This window comes from Notamacropus eugenii, chromosome 5 (assembly GCF_028372415.1).
Source record: "Notamacropus eugenii isolate mMacEug1 chromosome 5, mMacEug1.pri_v2, whole genome shotgun sequence".
In the NCBI taxonomy this organism is placed as follows: domain Eukaryota; kingdom Metazoa; phylum Chordata; class Mammalia; order Diprotodontia; family Macropodidae; genus Notamacropus; species Notamacropus eugenii.
In genome coordinates this window covers 339,069,429-339,089,107 of record NC_092876.1, presented here as the reverse complement: position 1 = coordinate 339,089,107, position 19,679 = coordinate 339,069,429, and the positions used below count along the sequence as shown (strand labels likewise).

The 19,679-nt window shown below is 40.5% G+C and overlaps 1 protein-coding gene across 6 annotated transcripts in view; it reads left to right on the top strand.

Moving 5' to 3' along the window:
- KALRN (kalirin RhoGEF kinase) overlaps positions 1-19,679 on the top strand; it is a 963,226-nt gene that overhangs the window by 576,787 nt on the left and 366,760 nt on the right. For all 6 annotated transcript variants that reach the window (XM_072616710.1, XM_072616706.1, XM_072616705.1 and 3 more), the window contains exon 15: positions 15,500-15,666. In XM_072616710.1, coding sequence (XP_072472811.1) covers positions 15,500-15,666 — 167 coding nt within the window. The remainder of the gene's footprint in view (positions 1-15,499; positions 15,667-19,679) is intronic.

The following is a 19,679-nucleotide window of genomic DNA, read 5'->3' as shown; positions in this document are numbered from 1 at the left end:
GAATTCTAAGACGCAGAAGGAGGGAGACTGCTCCAGGCATTGGGGAACAGCCAATGCAAAGGCATGGAGATGAGGAATGGAGTGTTGTGTGTGAACAAAAGAAAGTAGTCCAATGAGAATACATGCACTAGATACCCCTTGAGGTTGTTGTGAGGATTGCATCTCATAAACCACAGTATGCCATACAAATGGTAGCTATGGGCACTCAGTCCTGGGTGCTAGGCTGGGTGGTAGGAGGCAGTATGGTACAGTGCCTCAGATTCAGGAAGCCCTCCTTCTGACACATACTAATTAAATGGGTGAGTCACAACTTCTCTGTGTCCTCAAGCAGTTCTAAGACTCTATGTTACCTATGAAGGAAGGAAAGAAGGAAACTAGCATTTATTGATCAACTTCTATATTCCAGGAACTATAGATATTTCATATGATCCTCACAAGAATCCTATCCTAGGAGATAGGTACTATTATTATCTCTATTTTACAACTGGGGAAACTGAGGCAGATAGAGGTCAAGTGACTTGCCCAGAGTCACACAGCTAGTAAGTATCTGCGGCTTTATTTGAACTCAGGTCTTCCTGACTCCAGGGCAAGAACTCTAGCCATTGAACCACCTTGCTGCCTCCTAGGCAATCAGAGGATCACATAGCTAGTAAATGTCTGAGGCTGGATTTGAACACGAGTCTTCTTGATTTCAGACTCAGTGTTCTATCCATGGTACTACCTTTCTCAGGTGAACTGATCTGCATTGTCATCGATAGCAGCAATTCCTCATATGGATGAAACCCCAGGTGTAGACCATGCAAACTCCACTTTGTCCTCCAAAATAACAGCAACAGCCATGAGGGAGGGGATTTTTGGGTGGGGGGCAGAGGGTGCAGAGTGAGTGGCATAGACATAGATCCTACTCTCAGAGGGCTGAAGCTGACACGCTGGTACAGATATGAGCAGTACCAAAGCTAAAAACAGAAGAAATCCTTCAACAAATAAACCTAAACTGGAACAGGTATGATATTGGCAGAAGTGAGGGCTTCTTAAACTTTTTCTACTCGAGACCCCTTCAGCACTGTGGATAGTGACCCCATATGAGGTGGACCCTAGACCACCCCCAGCACAACTGGCCCCTCACTTCCCTCCTCTGTCAGTGCTGCCAACACCTCCTCTGATTACCATGATAGTTAAGTGGGAATGCCTGGCAGTAGGAGGACCCAAGTGTCCTTCTCTAGTTTCAGGTAAGATTTCATTAAGAAGGAATAACATTCCCTACAATTAAAAACTGAATACCAGGACTACCTTACACTTTTTAAAAAAAAACATTCAATTTTAGTTTTTATTCTGAACATAACAAACACCCAAAAGAAATGTGATTTGCCTATATGTATCTAATGGAACAGAAAAAGAGGATTATACCTGACTGTGCAGGTCCCTGTCTTGTACAGACTGCTTTTCTTTTGAAGTATCTGGTAAGATCAACCTATAGCTTTCAGAACTGTGCCACTTGTCTAGCCTTCTTTATGGTCTTTTTTATATTCTCTTCTCTGTAATTTTTTTTTTTGATAAGGCAGTTGGGGTTAAGTGACTTGTCCAGGGTCACACAGCTGGTAAGTGCCAAATGTCTGAGGGCAAATTTGAAGTCGGGTCCTCCTAACTCCAGGGCTTGTTCTCTATTCACTGCGCTACCTAGTTGCCCTTATTCTCTGTATTTTTAAATGATTCCTCAGAGACTTTTTCTTTCTTTTGTTTTCTTCCCTTATACTTCCATCCACCTTTATTAATTAAAAAAGATAGACAGACAAATACATAGACACCTAGATAGAAAGAGCTAGCTTTTATAGAGAGTTTTAAGGTTTGCAAAGCGCTTTACAAATATTATCTCATTTGATCCTCAGAATGATCTTGGGAGGTAAATGCTATTATTCCCATTTTATAGATGAGGAAACTGAACCAGGCAGAGGAAAGGGGGGAGGAAGAAAAGGAAAGAAGGGAGAGGCAGAAGGAAGAGGATCAAATTGATATCACTATGATAAAGTGAAGTTTCAGTGAGTTCAACTGTGGCTGATCAGACCAATATGAGCTCGGAATGCTCTACCACAGATTGGGCACAGATAGTCCACATGAATGTTTGGGGTGGATACTCCAAATGTGCATATCCTACATTTCCTTTGTGCTGTCCCAATTTGCTTTGCTCATAGAGCACAGCACTTTTTCTGATGTGGGCACGCCATGCTGAGCAGTCCTGTGCCAGTGCCTCCCATGCCATACAGTCAAATCCGAAGTTCTTGAGAGAGACCTTGAGAGTGTCCTTGTATCGCTTCTTCTGACAACCATGAGGTCGCCTGCTTCATGCGAGTTCTCCATAAAATAGTCTTTTCGAACAACATGGCCAGCTCATCAGAGCTGTGCTCTCTGTATAGTTTAATACTTGGCAGTTCAGCTCAAGCGAGTGCTTCAGTATCTTCTTAAGACAGCTCAAATGGAAGAGATTCAGTTTCCTGGCATAGCTGGTAGACTGTCCATGTTTCACAGGCATACAACAATCAGTTTAGCACAAGGGCTCTGTAGACCTTCAGTTTAGTAGTCAGTTTAATACCAGGAAGGAAGGGAGGGAGGGAGGGAGGGAGGAAGGAAGGGAGGAAGGAAGGGAGGAAGGAAGGGAGGAAGGAAGGGAGGAAGGAAGGCTCTCACTTTTATTTATTTTTTTTTGGAGGCAATTGGGGTTCAGTGACTTGCCCAGGGTCATACAGCTAATAAGTGTCTGAGGCTGGATTTGAAGTCCCTTTAAAAAAAAAAAAAAGACCTATTCTAAGATCTCTTTTAACTCTAAAACTACAGGAAAGCACCAAGTTATAAAGATTAGTGGAGCACCATTATTCTGCATAGATTGGCTTAGGGAGATATTGAGGCTAAGACAAGCCAGGAGAAATACAATGACTTCCCAGCTGCTTAAGTCCGTTTAACTTGGTTATCTAAAGCAATTTCCCTTGTTAATCATCCTATATATGCTTCTCTTAAGCTAACCCTTACTTCTAATAGAGTAGGATTTCTTTAACAAATCCATTGTCCTCCTATTACTAAACTTCATGGTTTTGGAATCTTTCAGGGGAGGATTTACTTATCCTCTGAGACCCCTAATTTTTAGGCAGCATCTGACCTGCTACATTTTCTGAGTTTCCCAGCTTGCCTGATTTGGACAATCCTTTGGTTATTTTTTGTTATGTTTTGAAATATGTTTTATGATACATGGTACACATTTTCCTAGTCCTCCAGTGCAATGTTTTAAAATAGCCAACTTGAAGTCTTGGAAGCTTTCTAATTCTGAAATAATTTCAGTTGTTCTCCCCTGCCTCCTTCCTCCCTCCTCCCACCAGTATTTGGATTCTTTCCTTTTCTATGCTTGTTTTAACCTCTTGTTGTCAAGGATTCTTGGTTTTTCTTCACCTGAGAAAATATCAGAGCTAATCTTACTGTGATCATTAATCACAAAACCAACTTAAAACTGCAGTCAGACTTTTTGGATGCATTGTTTATACCCACCCCATGTTAAAAAAAAATCACAATCATGTTTTGATTAAAACTAAAATTCAAGCTAATGTTGAGAACAATTTGCCTACTAGTGGATTTTATTTAATTTTAGACTTCAGTATCACCAGTGTTAATTATTTACTTCGGTATAGGCTTCCACCTTGATTAAAAACATGTATTTTAGATTTTCAACAGGTGTGTTTTAATGTTACAAATTGCTATATTGCATGTCTTAGAACCAATGTCTTCAAATATACTTCCACATAGTCTTGATTAAGGTAGAAACGTTACCCAACTCAGCCATTAACCTTTGGAGTGAAAGTCAAAGTAGAAGAACAGTATGTGAATTGGATAAGTGGCTTTTCCATAGTCAAGACTTCAGACAATTGTGTGTTGACTTTTTTTAGAGGCACAATGGAAAGGACTAATGTCTGGGATGTGGGAGGACAGCCTTCTATTCCTCACCCTGACTTAGCTACCTGTGTGAGCTTGGATAAGTGACTCTTTCTCTCTGGGCCCCATTTTCCTCTTCTATAGGATGAAAGGATGAGACTATAGCTCTGAGGTCCCTTCTATTATTAACATTTCATTAATTAAGACATATCCATGTTAAATGTATGTTAATAGGAAGAAAGAAGACTACCTCATCCTTTTGGGGGTATTATCTCTTGATATATTACCTTTCTTTTCTTCAAGAGGGTGGTATTGATGTTCCTACTGGGAAGCCAGCTGCAAACTGCCTGTCTTCCATAAAATGACCCTTTTATGTGCAGTTCGTTGTTCCAACATTAACCTCAGATCATAAGATCACAGGATTTAGAGGCAGATAGGAACTTAGGTAGCTTGTGTATTCTCTCCTGTTGTAAAAAAGGAAAGTGAGGTCTGAAAAGCTAAACAACTTGTTCACCTTTTCTTTTCCAATTTGCTATAAACAATAGCTCTATATCTTGAAAAAGATGTGTTATAGTCCAAAGCGTATTTCATTTGCCCCAATGTAATTCTTATTACATAGAAGGAACCAGTTGCTTGCTCGTTTCAGTCCAAATCTCAACACAAAATGCTTCTAATTTGGTTGATTCCACTTTAAAGGAATATTTTCTTTGATCAACAGTTGACAAATCATTATTTTTAGAAGCCAAATCCCTACTATAAACAGACAATAAATCTGACATTTGTCTTTTTACATTTTTTCTCTTTTCTGATAAAAAATGGAGGTGAGCCATTGAAATTCTGCTTGGAATTTGGCCGGATTTCAGAATTTCTGTCAACTAATTTTAATATAATTAACTAATTAACCTAGTTACAAAGTCCCACCTGTCAAAATATCTGAGAGCTTGTGATGTGAATAGAAGAATATTATAGAAATTCAGCCATTGCTTAGAGAATCCTGAAACATGTGTGTGTGTGTGTGTGTGTGTGTGTGTGTGTGTGTGTGCTCATGAGCTTGTGTATGTCCAAAACGCTTTGGGTCTTTTGGCCTTAAGCCAATGGACAAAGTAGCTGGGACTCATGCTCTCCATTTGCCCTCTTTCTCAATCTCCAACTTCCCAGGAACTTAAGCATTACCAGTTGTTCCTGAGTCCTTCAGCACATGCATGCCTTCTTGCCCCACAGAAGAATTTCTCATTCCATTTGCGTGAAATAGACACATTCCATAAATCCCTTCAGTGGACACCTTTTATGTGTGCCACTTGATATTACTGATGAGATAGGATCTAGCATTTCTAGTGGGCTATTGTTCTATAACCATAGCAATTCAAAATTTGGACCACATCCCCACAGAATTAAATACTCTAGTTGGAAAGAGACTGTTATTCTTCCAAACATGTTTACCCTAAAACTATTTCCCAGATTTTTGCTACCAAAAATAGAGAATATGAGAAATTTAGAGGAGGGGGTGAGAAGCAGCCAGTAGCCCTAGTGGGGGAAGCATTACTTTTTCTCCCATGCTACAGGCAACAACAGAGAAAACCCAGACCTCTGGAATAGTGTTCCTGAGCTGGCCCTTATGTAGTGGCTATGACAGAAAGGAGAACAAGAGAACCCAATGTGACTTTTTTTGTGGTGGCCTGAGTCAGGGAGGAAGAGGAAAGACACCTCTTTCTTGGATGTCTGTTCCTCTGGGTTTTCATTTTCCTGTATTGCGTGTTCCTGAGGAAGTTTTGTGTGACATGCTAGGCTGTATGTTGCCTGAGGTCTTGAGCGCACACACCAGTGAAGGTTTTGAGCATTGATGTTGTCATGACTTCAGAAGCAAGTACGTTCTTGACTGATTCTTCTGAGCCCTTCCACTTCTCTCTTGGGATATGTCTTGACAGAAGTCAGTACCTTTGTGGTCAGAAGCTTTGGGATTTTTACAGCTTATTTAGAAATAATTATAAAGATAGATACTGGTGGATCGCAGTAGATAATATAATATTCCTAATTTACATTTCAGAGGCTCAAAAATGTTTAATGACTGACTCCCTATTACCTACAAAAGAAAATCTATGCTCTTTTCCCCACTATTCTAGAACATCCACATTCAAACTCTAACCTACCTTTCCAATATTTCTGGAGGCCCATAAACTTGACCAAAAGTACATAGGGAGTGTCAGAGATAGAATTTGAACCCGGGTCTTCCTGAGTTCAAGTCTGGTATCCCATCCAAGAGTCTAAACTGACTCTTTACTCACTGAAATATTTCCCATCTTTTAAAGCCCAACTCAAACTTCAATTCCAGAAATTGGAATTCTGTATGATGAAAGGAGATCATATTTGTAACACTCTTATCACAGTGCCTGGAACATAGTAGGCACTTAATAAATGCTTGGTTGCTTAGCTTCCCTTCTCCATGTACTTCTTGTATTCTATATTATATTCTATTTATCTGTGAATTGATCTTATCCCCTTTGTAGGCTATAAACTCTTTAGGGCAGGGACTATGTCATACCGCATCCCCTATAGTCAGCATTCTGCTTAGTAAATTGCAGATGCTTAATAGATGTTTATTTAATTAAATTAAATCAAATGCATTAGAATAGATATGGATTAAAACAAAACTACGTACATAGATCTACATCTGGAAGGGACCTCAGGGGCCATTTAGTCAGATCTCCTCCTTTCCCAGATTAGAAAACCTAGGCACAGAGAGATTAAGTGACTTGCCAGAAATCTTAGAGGTATTAAGCATGAGGGAACTTGAAATTCAATTCCTCTGCGTTCAGAGTCAATGCTCTTTCCCCTGCTCCAAAAACACCCCTAAGATTAGCTATTTACATATTTAGATAACTACTTACATACTAGATAGCTATATTTAATATTTACATATGAATTACATATCTAATTACATAATTATTAGTGATATATAGTTATTACATCTAATATTTACATAGTAGCTAGATTTCTGTTCTTGTTGTTCAGTTGTGTCTGACTCTTCATGACCCCAGTTTGTAGATTTCTTGGTCACCCACTTAGTACATATCTGAGGCTGGATTTGAACTCATGAAGATGAGTCTTCTTATTTTCAAGCCCAGAACTCTATCCACTGTACCATCTTGCTACCCCATTAGATAATAATAGTTATCTGTATAGTTTGCCTATTGAAGCATCATAGCTAGGTTCACATCCTGCCTCTGATACGTGCTGGCTGTTGGATCCTGGGGAAGTCACTTAACTTTTCAATGCTACAAGCAAATCTCTAAGGCTATGACTTGCACATCAGTTTCAATTGTGCATGAACAAAGATAGTTTCTGCACCAAGAGTGTGCTAAAATAATGAAAATCATAGCTCTAGTCTAAAAGGGAAAAAGAATGCTAAATTTTAGTCCATTAGCTAATGATCCACAAACAAGCAAGTTGTTTACATGTTCATTAAGTTGAAAACAGAAACCCAGGTCTCAAAATGACAATAAAAATTAAGACCAACTGCTGCATTTTATCGATGGTAAAACTGAGGCCCAAAGAAGTTACACATCCAAGGTGAAACAGCTAATTTGTTCCCTGCTGTTAGACTGTGTAGTAGATTTAGCACTGAGCCTGGAATCAGAAAGACTTCAAATCTCAGCCTTAGACATTTACTAGCTGTGTGACACTGGGCAAGTCAATTAACCTCTTTTTGCCTCAGTTTCCCTACCTGTAAAACAGGGATAATAACAGCACCTACTTCCCAGGGATGTTATGAGGATCCAATGAAATACCATTGGTAAAGTGCTTAACCTAGTGCCTGGCACATAGTGGATGCTCAATACACATTAATTTCTTTCCCTCCCCTTGTCCCCATCTCCTTAAGGGCAGAACAGAAGTGTCAACATGGGTGCAGACTATTCATATGTTGGAAATTGATAGATGCTCTCCACTCGGCAGTGTTTAGCTGGAGAATACAATTAGAGGATAAATAGGTTTTTGGAGCAGTGATAGGGTGAGGGGAAATCCCCCAAATTTCCCATTTGTTAAGGATGAGACTAGAGAGAGTCATCATGTCTACTGCCGTCAATCCACAATGTTATTCTTTTTATGAAAGGCACTGAAATGTATGAAGAGGCCTCCGCCTAGCCCATCTCTTCCCAGATGCAGGTCTGACTGGAATCAAGATGAAATGAGATGAGGCAGAAAAGTCAGAGGGAGAGCTTGTATTAGGATCACATCATAAGCAGGTGCCTGGTCCCTGCTGATGAGTTCTCACACTTGGAAAATCTATTTGCATGTTATGTGTGATGGGGGCGAACCACAGCTTCACCTAAAAAGACATATTGTCCTAGCCTAGCATACTAAACATCAGAGACAGAGAGGCAATGGAAACCAAGTGGAATAAATCAACTTGGTGTTTGGCAGTGGAGAAAAATCTCCAGCTTCCACATATGGTGCATCAATTACATTTCCAGATAATCAACATGGGGGTCAGAGGGTCACGCCAGTGCCCTGAGAGCTAAAAAGACAGGAGATTTCCATCTCCCTTTTATATTCCTCCTCCATCTCACGCATGAAGTTATCTGCTTTGCCCCTTTGGTCATTGAAAAAAGCAAGTAGAAGAAGCTGGAAACCCAAAGAATATGTACGAGTATCTACACAAACACACATGCACACCTACACACAGGTTTATATGTGTGTGTGTGTGTGTGTGTGTATAATATAAATAGCTCTACATTTCCACATATCAGCCCCTTTTATATCTATATGTATATACATATATATGCATATCTGTATCTACATATAAAAATATTTGAAATATATGTATTATAGAGGTATAGATCTTTACACATATAAACACAGAGAGGTGTATATGTAAATAATAAATATTTATAAGTACATATAAACACACATATATACACATGTGTATGTATATGTGTGTGTATATATATACATGTGTATGTATATGTGCATGTGTGTATATATATAACATATATATATACACACACCTCTATCACACACACACACCTATATATCTCTATATTTGTGTATGTATGGATATATATAACTCACTCCCATCATATATATATATACACATATATGTGTGTGTATGTAATATACTTCCAAATTTATATATAACATATTTATGTGTCTATAGACACAAATATATGTATCTATATACATATTATATATAATATACATCTTCTCTGCCTCACGTAGATATAAAAGGGGCTGATATTTGGAAACATAAAACTCTTAGAACATTAGAACATATTGAAACCATAACTATATGAAGCCAAAGAGGGAAACAAATCCTCTGTCTTTGAAAGGAGCACTTGGAAAGATACATTTCTTCTGCCATTAGGAATGAAGTCCCTTTCACTGTTAGCATGCACTATCATGTTTTTACTCTCTCAGTCTAAGAAAGAGAGTGCCTAGAGTTAGGATTACAGAATCCCTGGACAGAGTACATATCCCCAGAATTTGAGGACAATACCAGAGAATAAAACTCAAGCTAATAAGGATTTTTATAACATTAATGAGCTAGCCTCCCACCCTAAAAGGTGGTATTTGAATTGGTTTTCATTGGAAAGTGGAGGTGGGGGAGGAGTCTGGTGAGCTGGTTAGCTGATAAATATTTTAACAACCAGCACTCCAAAGAAAAAAAGTAATGTGTGCATAATACACTTTTAAGTTTAATTGGCATTATTAACATTTTTCCATCATTTTTTAAAAGTCAAGACCGATGGTGTCAAACTTAAGTAGAAATGGAGACATTCAACTGCACATAAGCATCCCTGTGGGCTGTATTATCTCTGTTTTATTGTAGTTTTATTTTTTTTAATATTTCCCACTTACATTTTAATCTTTTTCTTCTGCGCTGGGGAGTTTGGTGCGTTTGACACATCTGGTTTAGACAACTAACAAAAGAATAAGCCAATCCCTGTTTGTAGCATTTGTCAATTTCTGGATGTCAATGAACGCACTGAAAGTTCAACAAGTAGCTCCAGAACTGGATCCAGCTGACTCCGGCACAGCCATGCCTAACCTGCCTAACCACCCCCTTCCCCATCCTGGTGCTCTGCCGAGAGGCAGAAGTTTAAAGGGACAATTTGGGATAGTGGAGTGAGGGCTCAATGTGGAGTCAAGAAGGTTTGGCTTCAAACCCTGCCTCCTCTACTCACTATGTAACCTTGAACAAATCTGTTTCTTCCTCCCCCCCTCCCCACTCATCCTCCTCTCCTCTCCCTGAGCTTCAATTTCCTCATTTTTAAAATGGAGCTAGTCGTATCTATATTTCTTACTCAACAGGGTTATAGTAAGACTAAAATGAGATGATGTGAAAGCACTTCCTAGAACTTAAAGGATTATATGAGTGTCAACTATTATTGGAGCATTTATGGTTATATGAAAAGCTATAAACTTACAATCACAAGGTGTAGTACTGGGAGAGACTTTAGAAATCATTGGGTCCAACCTCCCATTTTATATAGGAAGAAGATGAAGTTCTATACTCTGGAGGGGAGACTTTTGTCATCTTTGGGAACATGGTTTAAACATTATTAGAGGTCCACCATTGGCTGCTCATTGATAAAACTGAGTCAGGACCATAATTCCATTTCTGCTTGACTCTGTTTATTGTCTGGGACCAAAAGAGACTGTGGGTCGTAGTTTATAAGATAAGGAGTTTCCATAAACAGTGGAGTGGGCTGGGACCCAGGGCTTGGCTCAGATACTTGTTGTCAGAAAGGAGTTAAGAGTTTAGAATCAGGTGAACCTAGATGGAGAAAATCAGAGCAAATCCATGGGTCAGAGACTGATAGGCAAGCCAGATTCAGGTCCTTTAGGAATAGTAACACTCAGAAAGAGCTCAGTATCACAGAATCAGAGATTCAGAGCTAGAAGGAATCATAGAGGTCATCAGATCCAACCTCTCTTATTATAGATGAGGAAACCTAGGCCTGGAAATGTCCAGGGTGCTGAAGATAAGTATCTAAGGCAGGATTTGAACCTAGGTTCTCTGAATAAGATACTATTTTCTGGCTGCCTGCTGCTAGGGGGCCCTTTTCACAGGAGTGGGGACCAGGCTTAGTCAGGGAAAAGCTTTGGGCAGAACCTGACTCTCAGAGGCATATCATTGCTCAGGACACCTTTGTGTATCTTAGAGGAGCCTCCATTAAGGCCCCCTCACGAAGACCTCCTGAATGAATTCCTCCTAGCTGCCTCTCTCTAAAAGTCAGGAGCACATAGAATAAACACAGAGACCAACATGAAGGAACAGCAGACCACTGCCACTGAGATATGGCAGGCCTCTCAGAACCCCTGGATTATTTACTCCCCAACAGAACCATAAATCTCACAGAGGAATGTCAGTCTTTGACAACCTTGCACCCCTGTGATTTGGTTATCACCCCTCCCTAAATGAATTCTCTTTCCTTGCCCAGAGGGTAGGGGATTGGAGTTTCCAGAGCTCATCCCCTGTGGGTTACCCCAGAGCTATGCCTCTGCCCCCACACTCGCTGCCAATACCAAGAGAAACAAGTGGCAGAAAGTAGATGGGCAGGGACCAGGAAAACACGAATACCAGTGGTTGGGGCAAGGGCAGCTGTCAAGATTCATAAGAGCTAGGGACCATAGGATAAAAACACCAGTAATCATAACATAATACCTGCTCTGTGTTAGGCACTGGGTGAATCCCTTTACAAATATTATCTTATTTGGTCCTCACATTAACCCTGAGAGCTATGTGCTATTATTATTCCCCATTTTATGGTTGAGGAAACTGAGGCAAACAGACATTAAGTGATTTACACAAAGTTACACAGGGCCTAAGTGTCTGAGGCCAGATTTTATTTTAGGTTTTCCTGACTGCAGGCCCAGTGTTCTATCCATTGCACCAACTGGGAGATGAAAGGGGCCACAAAGACCACCAAATCCAACCCTTTCATTGTACAGAGGAGAAAGGAAAACCCAAAGAGATTAAGTAACTTGCCTACAGTCACTGAGGTTGTAAGTAGTAGAGCTAAGATTCCCTTTCCACTGTACCAAGCTGCCTTCCAAAGGGAAGGACAAAGTACCAGGAGACCAGAGGCAACGTGTTGGCAGCAAACAAAAAACTCAGCAATTGAGCTTGGCTTGTTGTCTTAGGATCTAGAGCAACATGGTGTATGTTATCATTCCTAGCAGGAAGGGCCTGGACCCTGCTGGCAATCACAGGCACCTGTGCTGATCAGTAAACTAGCAACCATTATTAAGTGCTTAGTATGTGCTAGGCGTGATGCTGTGTCAACTTGGCTAAATACAAAGAAAGCTAAAAACTGCCCATGATCTCAATGAGCTCACATTCTAATGGAGGAGGTATACACAAATATCTGGGGACATAGAAGACAGAGATAGAGTGCATGAAAGTCAGTCTACAATGAGAAGAGCGTGTGGACAGGGCAGAGAAACAGCTTCTGTCAGCACAGTGACCCAAGGTACCAAGTCAAGGTTGGCTACTTGTTTATTTAGTCTCAAGAGTCATCAGTTAACATTTGTTATCATTTGGCTCTTAGGAATGTGAATAAATGGTGAGCAAATTTGTTCTTTGTGTGGGTAAAACTTTGGCATTGTGGTTTTCCTTTAAAAAAAATAGCAGAAATTCTTTTAAGATCATTTAAAATTAGAAAGAGAGGCAATGTGGTATAATGGATAAAGAGCTGACTTTTGAGCTGAGAAGGTCTGGGTTCAAATCCTTATTCTGACACTTACTGATCTTGTGATCTTGGGCAAGACTCTTAATCTCCCAGTGCTCCGACAACTCTCTAAAACAATGAGTAACAGAGAAAGTGCCAACCTGCATTGGTGAAGGGAAGCTCCTCACTCAGGACTTCCCTATACCAATGAAATCATAGTCCAGTCCCTGTCCTTTAAAATTAGAAAACACTTTAACATATTTTATAGTATTTGAGCCTCACAACAACTTTATAAGGCAGCATAGGGAAGAGGGAGGAATCCATACCTGTAATTTCATTAGCATAGAGGATACTGATTGAAGAGCTCTTTCTCCACAATACAGATAGTAGCTAGGTGACACAGTGGATAGAACACCAGCCCTGGAGTCAGAAGGACCTGAGTTCAAATCTAACTTCAGATACTTACAAATTGTGTGACTCTTGTTTGCCTTAGTTTCCTCATCTGTCCAATGAGTTAGAGAAGGAAATGACCAAACACTCCAGTATCTCTGCCAACAAAGCTCCAAATGAGGTCACAGAGAGTTAAACACAGCTGAAACAACTCAGTTTCTATAACAGAGTCTATATTAGAGTTCTACAACAAAGCCTTAGATGGCTGCCTGGGGGCAATGAGAGATTTAGTGTCTTACCCGGGTTTACACAGCCAATCTGTATCAGAGGAATGACTTGAGCCCAGTTATTATGACCATTTTTCAGGAGAGAACACTGAGACAGAGAGGGGTCACTGGTCACAAACTAGTAAGTATCAGAGTCAGGAATCACACCTAGGTCTTCCCGACTACATCTAACCCTCACACCTAGGTCTTCCTGACCACATCTAATCCTCAAGCCACTCTGCGGCTGTGTCTCTGACAAGCAGGAGGTATCCCCTGCATTTGTGGTCTTAGAAGAGGAGGTCATGGGTGTAATGAGGTTGTAAAGATATTTTATGGACTCTCGTTTTCCCAGTTTTTATGGGGATACTTTTATTGAGCATTTTTCTCCATTGTTCTTGAACAAGCATGTTTGAAATGGAATGGAACATTAGAGCTTTTAAGGCATCTTAGGGAGGTTATCAAGTTCAACCCCTTCCTTTTATAGGTGAAGAAATGGAGGCTTAGCATGATTAAATGGCTTCCCAAGGTCTCACAATTAATTGGTGGAAGATCTAAGACTAGAAAATTGACCTGATTTAGTTCCTGTTTCTTATGCTGCACTATGATGTCACTTTAAGAGGTGCTTTCTCAGTGAACCCAAACTGACTGGTTCTTATTAGTTTGTTCAGGAATTCTAAACTGTGCCCACCCACCCCTGCCTTTTCCCTCTCTCTAATTATTTCTACCCTGACTTCAAATTTGATCTAGCTTACTAGTTATGTGACCCTGGGCAAATCACCTAACTTTGTTTGCCTTAGTTTCCTTATCTGTAAAATGAGCTGGAGAAGGAAATGATAAACTACTTCAGTATCTTTGTCAAGAAAACCCAAATAGGATCATGAAGAGTTGGATATGACCGAAACAAATGGATAACAACATCACCTCCAATAAACATCTTTTCTGGATAAAGGGTATTTCTTGGTGGTGGTATTGTTATTATTTTAAACATCCTTGGCAGATATTCTGAATAGAATCACATTGGCTATACTGACCCAAAGTGAATGACCTGCTTGCCATGTAAATTACCCGTTGTATTATATTTTCTAGAAAAATAAAATAAAAGTCTTCTGAGTCTGAAGGAACTTTAGATACAATCCAGTCCATTTTGTAGATGAGTAGAGTGAGGGGCGAAAAGGTAAAGTGACTTGCCCAAAGTCAGACAGAGCTGGATTGAGAACCAGGTTATGAAATACCCAATATGATTATCTCTTAGTTTGCAATAGGAAAGCGACCAGCAATTTATCAATCAGCCAGTCAGCAAGCATTTTATTAATTGCCGATCTGTAACTGGTTCTGGGACCAGTACAGGCACAAAATGGAGAGGCTTTGCTTTTAAGGAGCAAAAAAGGAGACAGAAAACAAGTCGTATACAGACAAGCAAACACAAAATGCATATTAAGAAAGACAAAGTGATTGAGAAGGGTGCTCAGTCACCTGAAGATCATAGATATTGAGCTGAAAGTGACCTCAGAAGTCTCTTTAGTCTTAATTACAGATGAAGAAACTAAAGCCAAGAAATGTGTCCAAGGTCATATAATTAATAAACTTTAGAGGCTGGATTTGAATCCAGATCCCCTAATTCCACTGGCACTGTATTTTCCACTATACCAAGAAAGGCCTCATGTAAGAAAGAACACTTGAGATGGAAACACTTTTTGAAATGCCCTTCACCTATGACAGGGTTTGGTTGTTTGCTGTGGGAAGAGGTAGAATGTTGCCACCCCCATCTCCACACACACACACACACACACACACACACACACACACACACCTCTCCAAGTAGCTTTGATTTGGTTATCTTAAAACAATAGTATACCATGGTCACCTATGAGGGAAAGAGATCAGTGGCAGAAGCCTGAACCCTAAATGTTGATGGAAAGTACCCAGCTCTGTATCTTTAGGCAAATGGCTTCTCTCTCTGGGTCTCAGTTTCATCCTGCATAAAGTGGAAAGGCCAGATGAGATGATCTCTTAGGTCCCTTGCAGATTTTACCTCTGTGTATGATTCTTTGAAGAGGCAGGAGTCAGACCCTCTTAGAACTGAAGGATTGTTCAAAGAATCATAGATGTCAAGCAAGAAGGGACCTTCAAGGCCTCTTATTCCTACCCCCTCATGTTACAGATGAGTAAGCAAAGCCCAGATTGACAGTACAACCTATGTGTGATCTCTAAGGTAGTTCTGGATTTTAAATTTTTAATTGTTTGTTTTGTTTTTTTAATCAGGCATCGAGTTAATCTGCGAGAAGGACATTGATCTCGCAGCCCAAGTACAAGAGCTCCTGGAGTTTCTGCACGAAAAGCAACATGAATTGGAGCTTAACGCAGACCAGACCCACAAACGTTTGGAGCAATGCCTGCAACTCCGGCACCTCCAGGCTGAGGTCAAACAGGTCAGCCTGGCCCTGGCATCTCTCTGCTCCTGAATTCCTGCTGAACTAGACAATTGAGGGTGGAGGACAGGGAGGGTGGAAATTTGCTTTGTTCACATCCCTAAATTGCTTTTAAGAGCAGATTACCACAAATTGCAGAGCAGATTTTTTTCATAACTTGCTATGTGCATCGAAAACGATTCTTCTCAGGGCTCTTTTCAGATTTGTTGATGTAGAGACCCATAACTTGATTGAGCAGCTAGGGGAGCCTGGAGTCAAGAAGACTTATCTGGCCTCAGACACTTAACTAACTGTGTGACCCTGGGCAAGTCACAGTCTTGCCTCAGTTTCCTCATTTGTAAAATGAGCTGGAGAAAGAAATGTCAGACCACTCCAGTATCTTGCCAAGGAAACCTCAAATGGGCTCATGAAGAGTTGGACAAGACTGAAGGGACTCAACAAAAACTGCTTGATTTGTGAGGCCAGGAAACTGAAGTAGGGACAAGAAGGCAAGATGAGCACCAAGGACAGCACTAGGAACTGAATAGAGGCCTTAGAGTTTCAAACACTCTTACATGTGCACTGGGATTTAGTCGTCTGATCCAACATCAACCTTTTGCGGATAAAGAATTTGAGGCCCAGAGAGTGTGTGTTATAAAGAGAAAACCAGATGACTTGAGTATAACTCTTGATGCTAACACTTATTTTTCACAATCCCAAGCAAATGACTTCTTTACAACCCTGAACCTGTTTCTCCATCTGTAAAATGGGTTAATAATGCTTCTGCTACTGGCCTTACAGAGTTGTTGAGAAGAAAGCTAAAAAATGCTAAAGCATGTGTGTCATGCTTATGGTCAAAATCAATCAAAGACCCCAGCTGGGTTCAGGTTTTGACTTTGACACTTATTCCCTGTGTAACCTCGGGTAAGTGACTTCAGTTCTCTGGGCCTCAGTTTCCTCATCTCTAAAATGAGGGAGTTAGACTAGATAAATATCTAATATCCCTTCCAGCTCTGAATCTTGGATCCCTAGATCCCATTCCTTAGTGGAAGATCTGGGTCTATCTGCTGCCCTGGGGCCTTAATTCCCTCCCTGATTGTCACTACATCAACACTGTCTCAGACAAATAGTGAGTGACTGATTATAATGTAAGACTAAAGAGTTAGGGGCCAATTCCTGATCATCAATAAAGATGATTCAACTTAGGAGGTCCCAAAATTCATAATGTAGTTTTAAGATTTAATAACCTTTTTAAATAGCTTACTTAAGCTATTAAGACCTAAAACTTCTGAGACACTCTGCGGAAGTCTGCAGAAAAGAGGGATTTGGTTCGTGTGTGCAAGGCACTATTTAAGTCACAGAGAAATGCGACGATGATACATATGATCCAGGATCTAGAGAGGACCTTAGAGATGATCTAGTTTTAGATCATCTAAAGTTATCTAAACCCTAGTTTTACACAGGAGAATTCCGAGGCTCAGAGAGATGAAGTCACTTGCCCAGGGTCACATAATGGTCTGGAATAGCAGCACATGTCTTTGACCTGAGGGGCAGCTAACTCCTTAACCAGAGTCAGTCATGGCCTCCACCTTCAAGGAGCTTAGAGCTTGTTGCTGAGTCATGTCCAACTCTTCTTGGCCCCATCTGGGGTCTTCTTGGCAAAGATAGTGGAGTGGTTTGCCATTTGCCATTTCCTTCTCCAACTCATTTTGCAGATGAGGAAACTGGAGGAAACTGAAGCAAATAGAGTGAAGTGACTTGCTCAAGGTCATGCAGCTAGCAAGTGTCTGAGGCCAGATTTGAACTCAGGGAGATGAGTCTTCCTGATAGCCTTCTATCTGCTGCACCACCTAGCTGTCCAGCAACTTAAAGCCTAGAAGAAAGCCATGATAGGGGAAGCTACTTATAAAACCAATTGGGATATGGTAAATTCATAGAAAAGCTACAAAGTAAGTGCTATAAGGGACAAGAAGAAGGCTAAGTCATTTCCAACCAAGAGATATCAGGGAAAACTTCATGAAATAGTCAAGGAAGTATTCCTGGAAGAAACAGATTCTCATTGTATGAATGATGGGTGAGAGAAAACTTGGTGGCCTTTGGAAGGGAAAGTGGGTATAAGAGATATCCTAGGATAAAGCTCAGGGGGAGAGGGGTATTCATGGAATAAATGAGATTCTCTCATACTTAGGAAAATAGATAGATTAGTACAACATGAGAGAAATAAAGTGGCATTCAAGTTCTTTTGTCACTGTTTTCCCCTCAAATAGGAAAATAGGAAATATTGAAGCATTCCTGGCTATAATCTTACCTCCAGATACCCTTTTACTAAAATCATATCATGACAAATCTCTAAGACTAGAAGCAAAGGTGATAATCTGAACTGCTAGAGGGAGTTTCCTGTTCAGGAATCACCTCAAACTAATTCCAACCTTTATTGTCTATTCCATAGAGATTGTAGAATTTAGAACTGGAAGGAAACCCAGAGACTATTTGATTAAACCTGCTTGTTTTGAAGCTATCTATGGCAGACATGTCCACCTCTCTCATTTTGCTTGGCTTCATTGAGTTAGGTAATAATCTCCCTCTGCATCTCTGCTTTTCTTGGGTCTCATGTAACAGCCCATGTGTCTAAAATTGCCCTTTTTCTATTCAGTTCCTACATCTGAGTGGGAGGACATTGCTTTTTCCAGTTTAATTACTTCTGCTTTACTCCCCTATTTTCAGAATGCTCTTTTGCCAGGGAGAGTCTTCTTTAGTAATGGGCACAAATTGTCCTTTCCTGTTCTCACCCATGGAGCTTTTAGTCCAAACCCACACACGTCTGTGGTGAATACTTTGCTCATTTCCAGGACATATGACACATAGAGCTGAAACAGAGCAGTTCTGGTTTGAATAACTATTTTCTGTTTAATTCCAAGTAGATCCACAGAATCCCGGGGTCAAAAAGGAACTCAGAGGTTATCTAATTTAACTTGAAGCACATTCCCTGTGTAATACCTTAGACAAGCAGTTACTTGTCAAAGACTGAAACCCAGACTACATCCAGACCAAGGGAACATTCTACCATCTCCTCCACTCCCCTCCCAGGCTAAAATAGTTTGATTGTCTCCAGTCATGAATGAATGAACAATAAAGCACTCATTGAGCATTTATTATATATCAGACCATGTGCCAAGCAGGAGGGATATACAAATGAGCAAGCAAGATAGTCTCTACCCTCAAGGAGCTTCTTATAACAGAGAACACAACACATGAAGGGAAGCTAGAGAGTGGGGAAGGGCCATGTATCTTACTAGAATCCAGACCTGGGTTCAGAGTCAGAATTGGAGTGAGGGGTTGAGAAAGATGGTTAGAGTAGAGGCATCATGGTCTGGAAACAACCAGCAAATGATGTAAAGCCCTAGTTCTAGGCAAGATATGCTGACGGCTCACTAGAAACAGAGGCAGAATGCAGATAGATCAGACAATTCACAAACGACATGATCTGGTGTAAATAGAGTGCATGGTAAAAGGAAGAAAAGGATAGATTCTATTTTTCTTTGTAACTCCCAAATGGACTCTCACCTTCCTGAGTTCAAGTCAGGATGTGTGACCCTGAATGACTCAACCCTGTTTGCCTCAGATGTTCCATCTGTAAAATGGGATAGAGAGGGAAATGGCAAATCACTCCAGTATCTTTGCCAAGAAAGCCCCAAATGAAGTCACAAAGAGTCAGTCACAACTGAAACAACTGAACAACAACATACTTCAAGACTGCTGAGATAGATGTCACCACAATTTGGTGTGTCTCTCACTAGACCTCAGGCTGAAGAATCCTAAGAGAAACAGTAAGCCCCAGAGGAAAGAGTGCTGGATCTGAGGTCAAAGGACCTATACTATACGAAAATCCTGACTCTGCTGCTTACTCCCTGAGTCACCCTGGACAAACCCTTTAAGGTCACTAGGCCCCAATTACCTAATCTATAAAATGATGGGGTTGGACTTGGTGGCCTCTGTGGTCTCTCTCAGCACTCAGTCTATGATTGTGTGCTCCT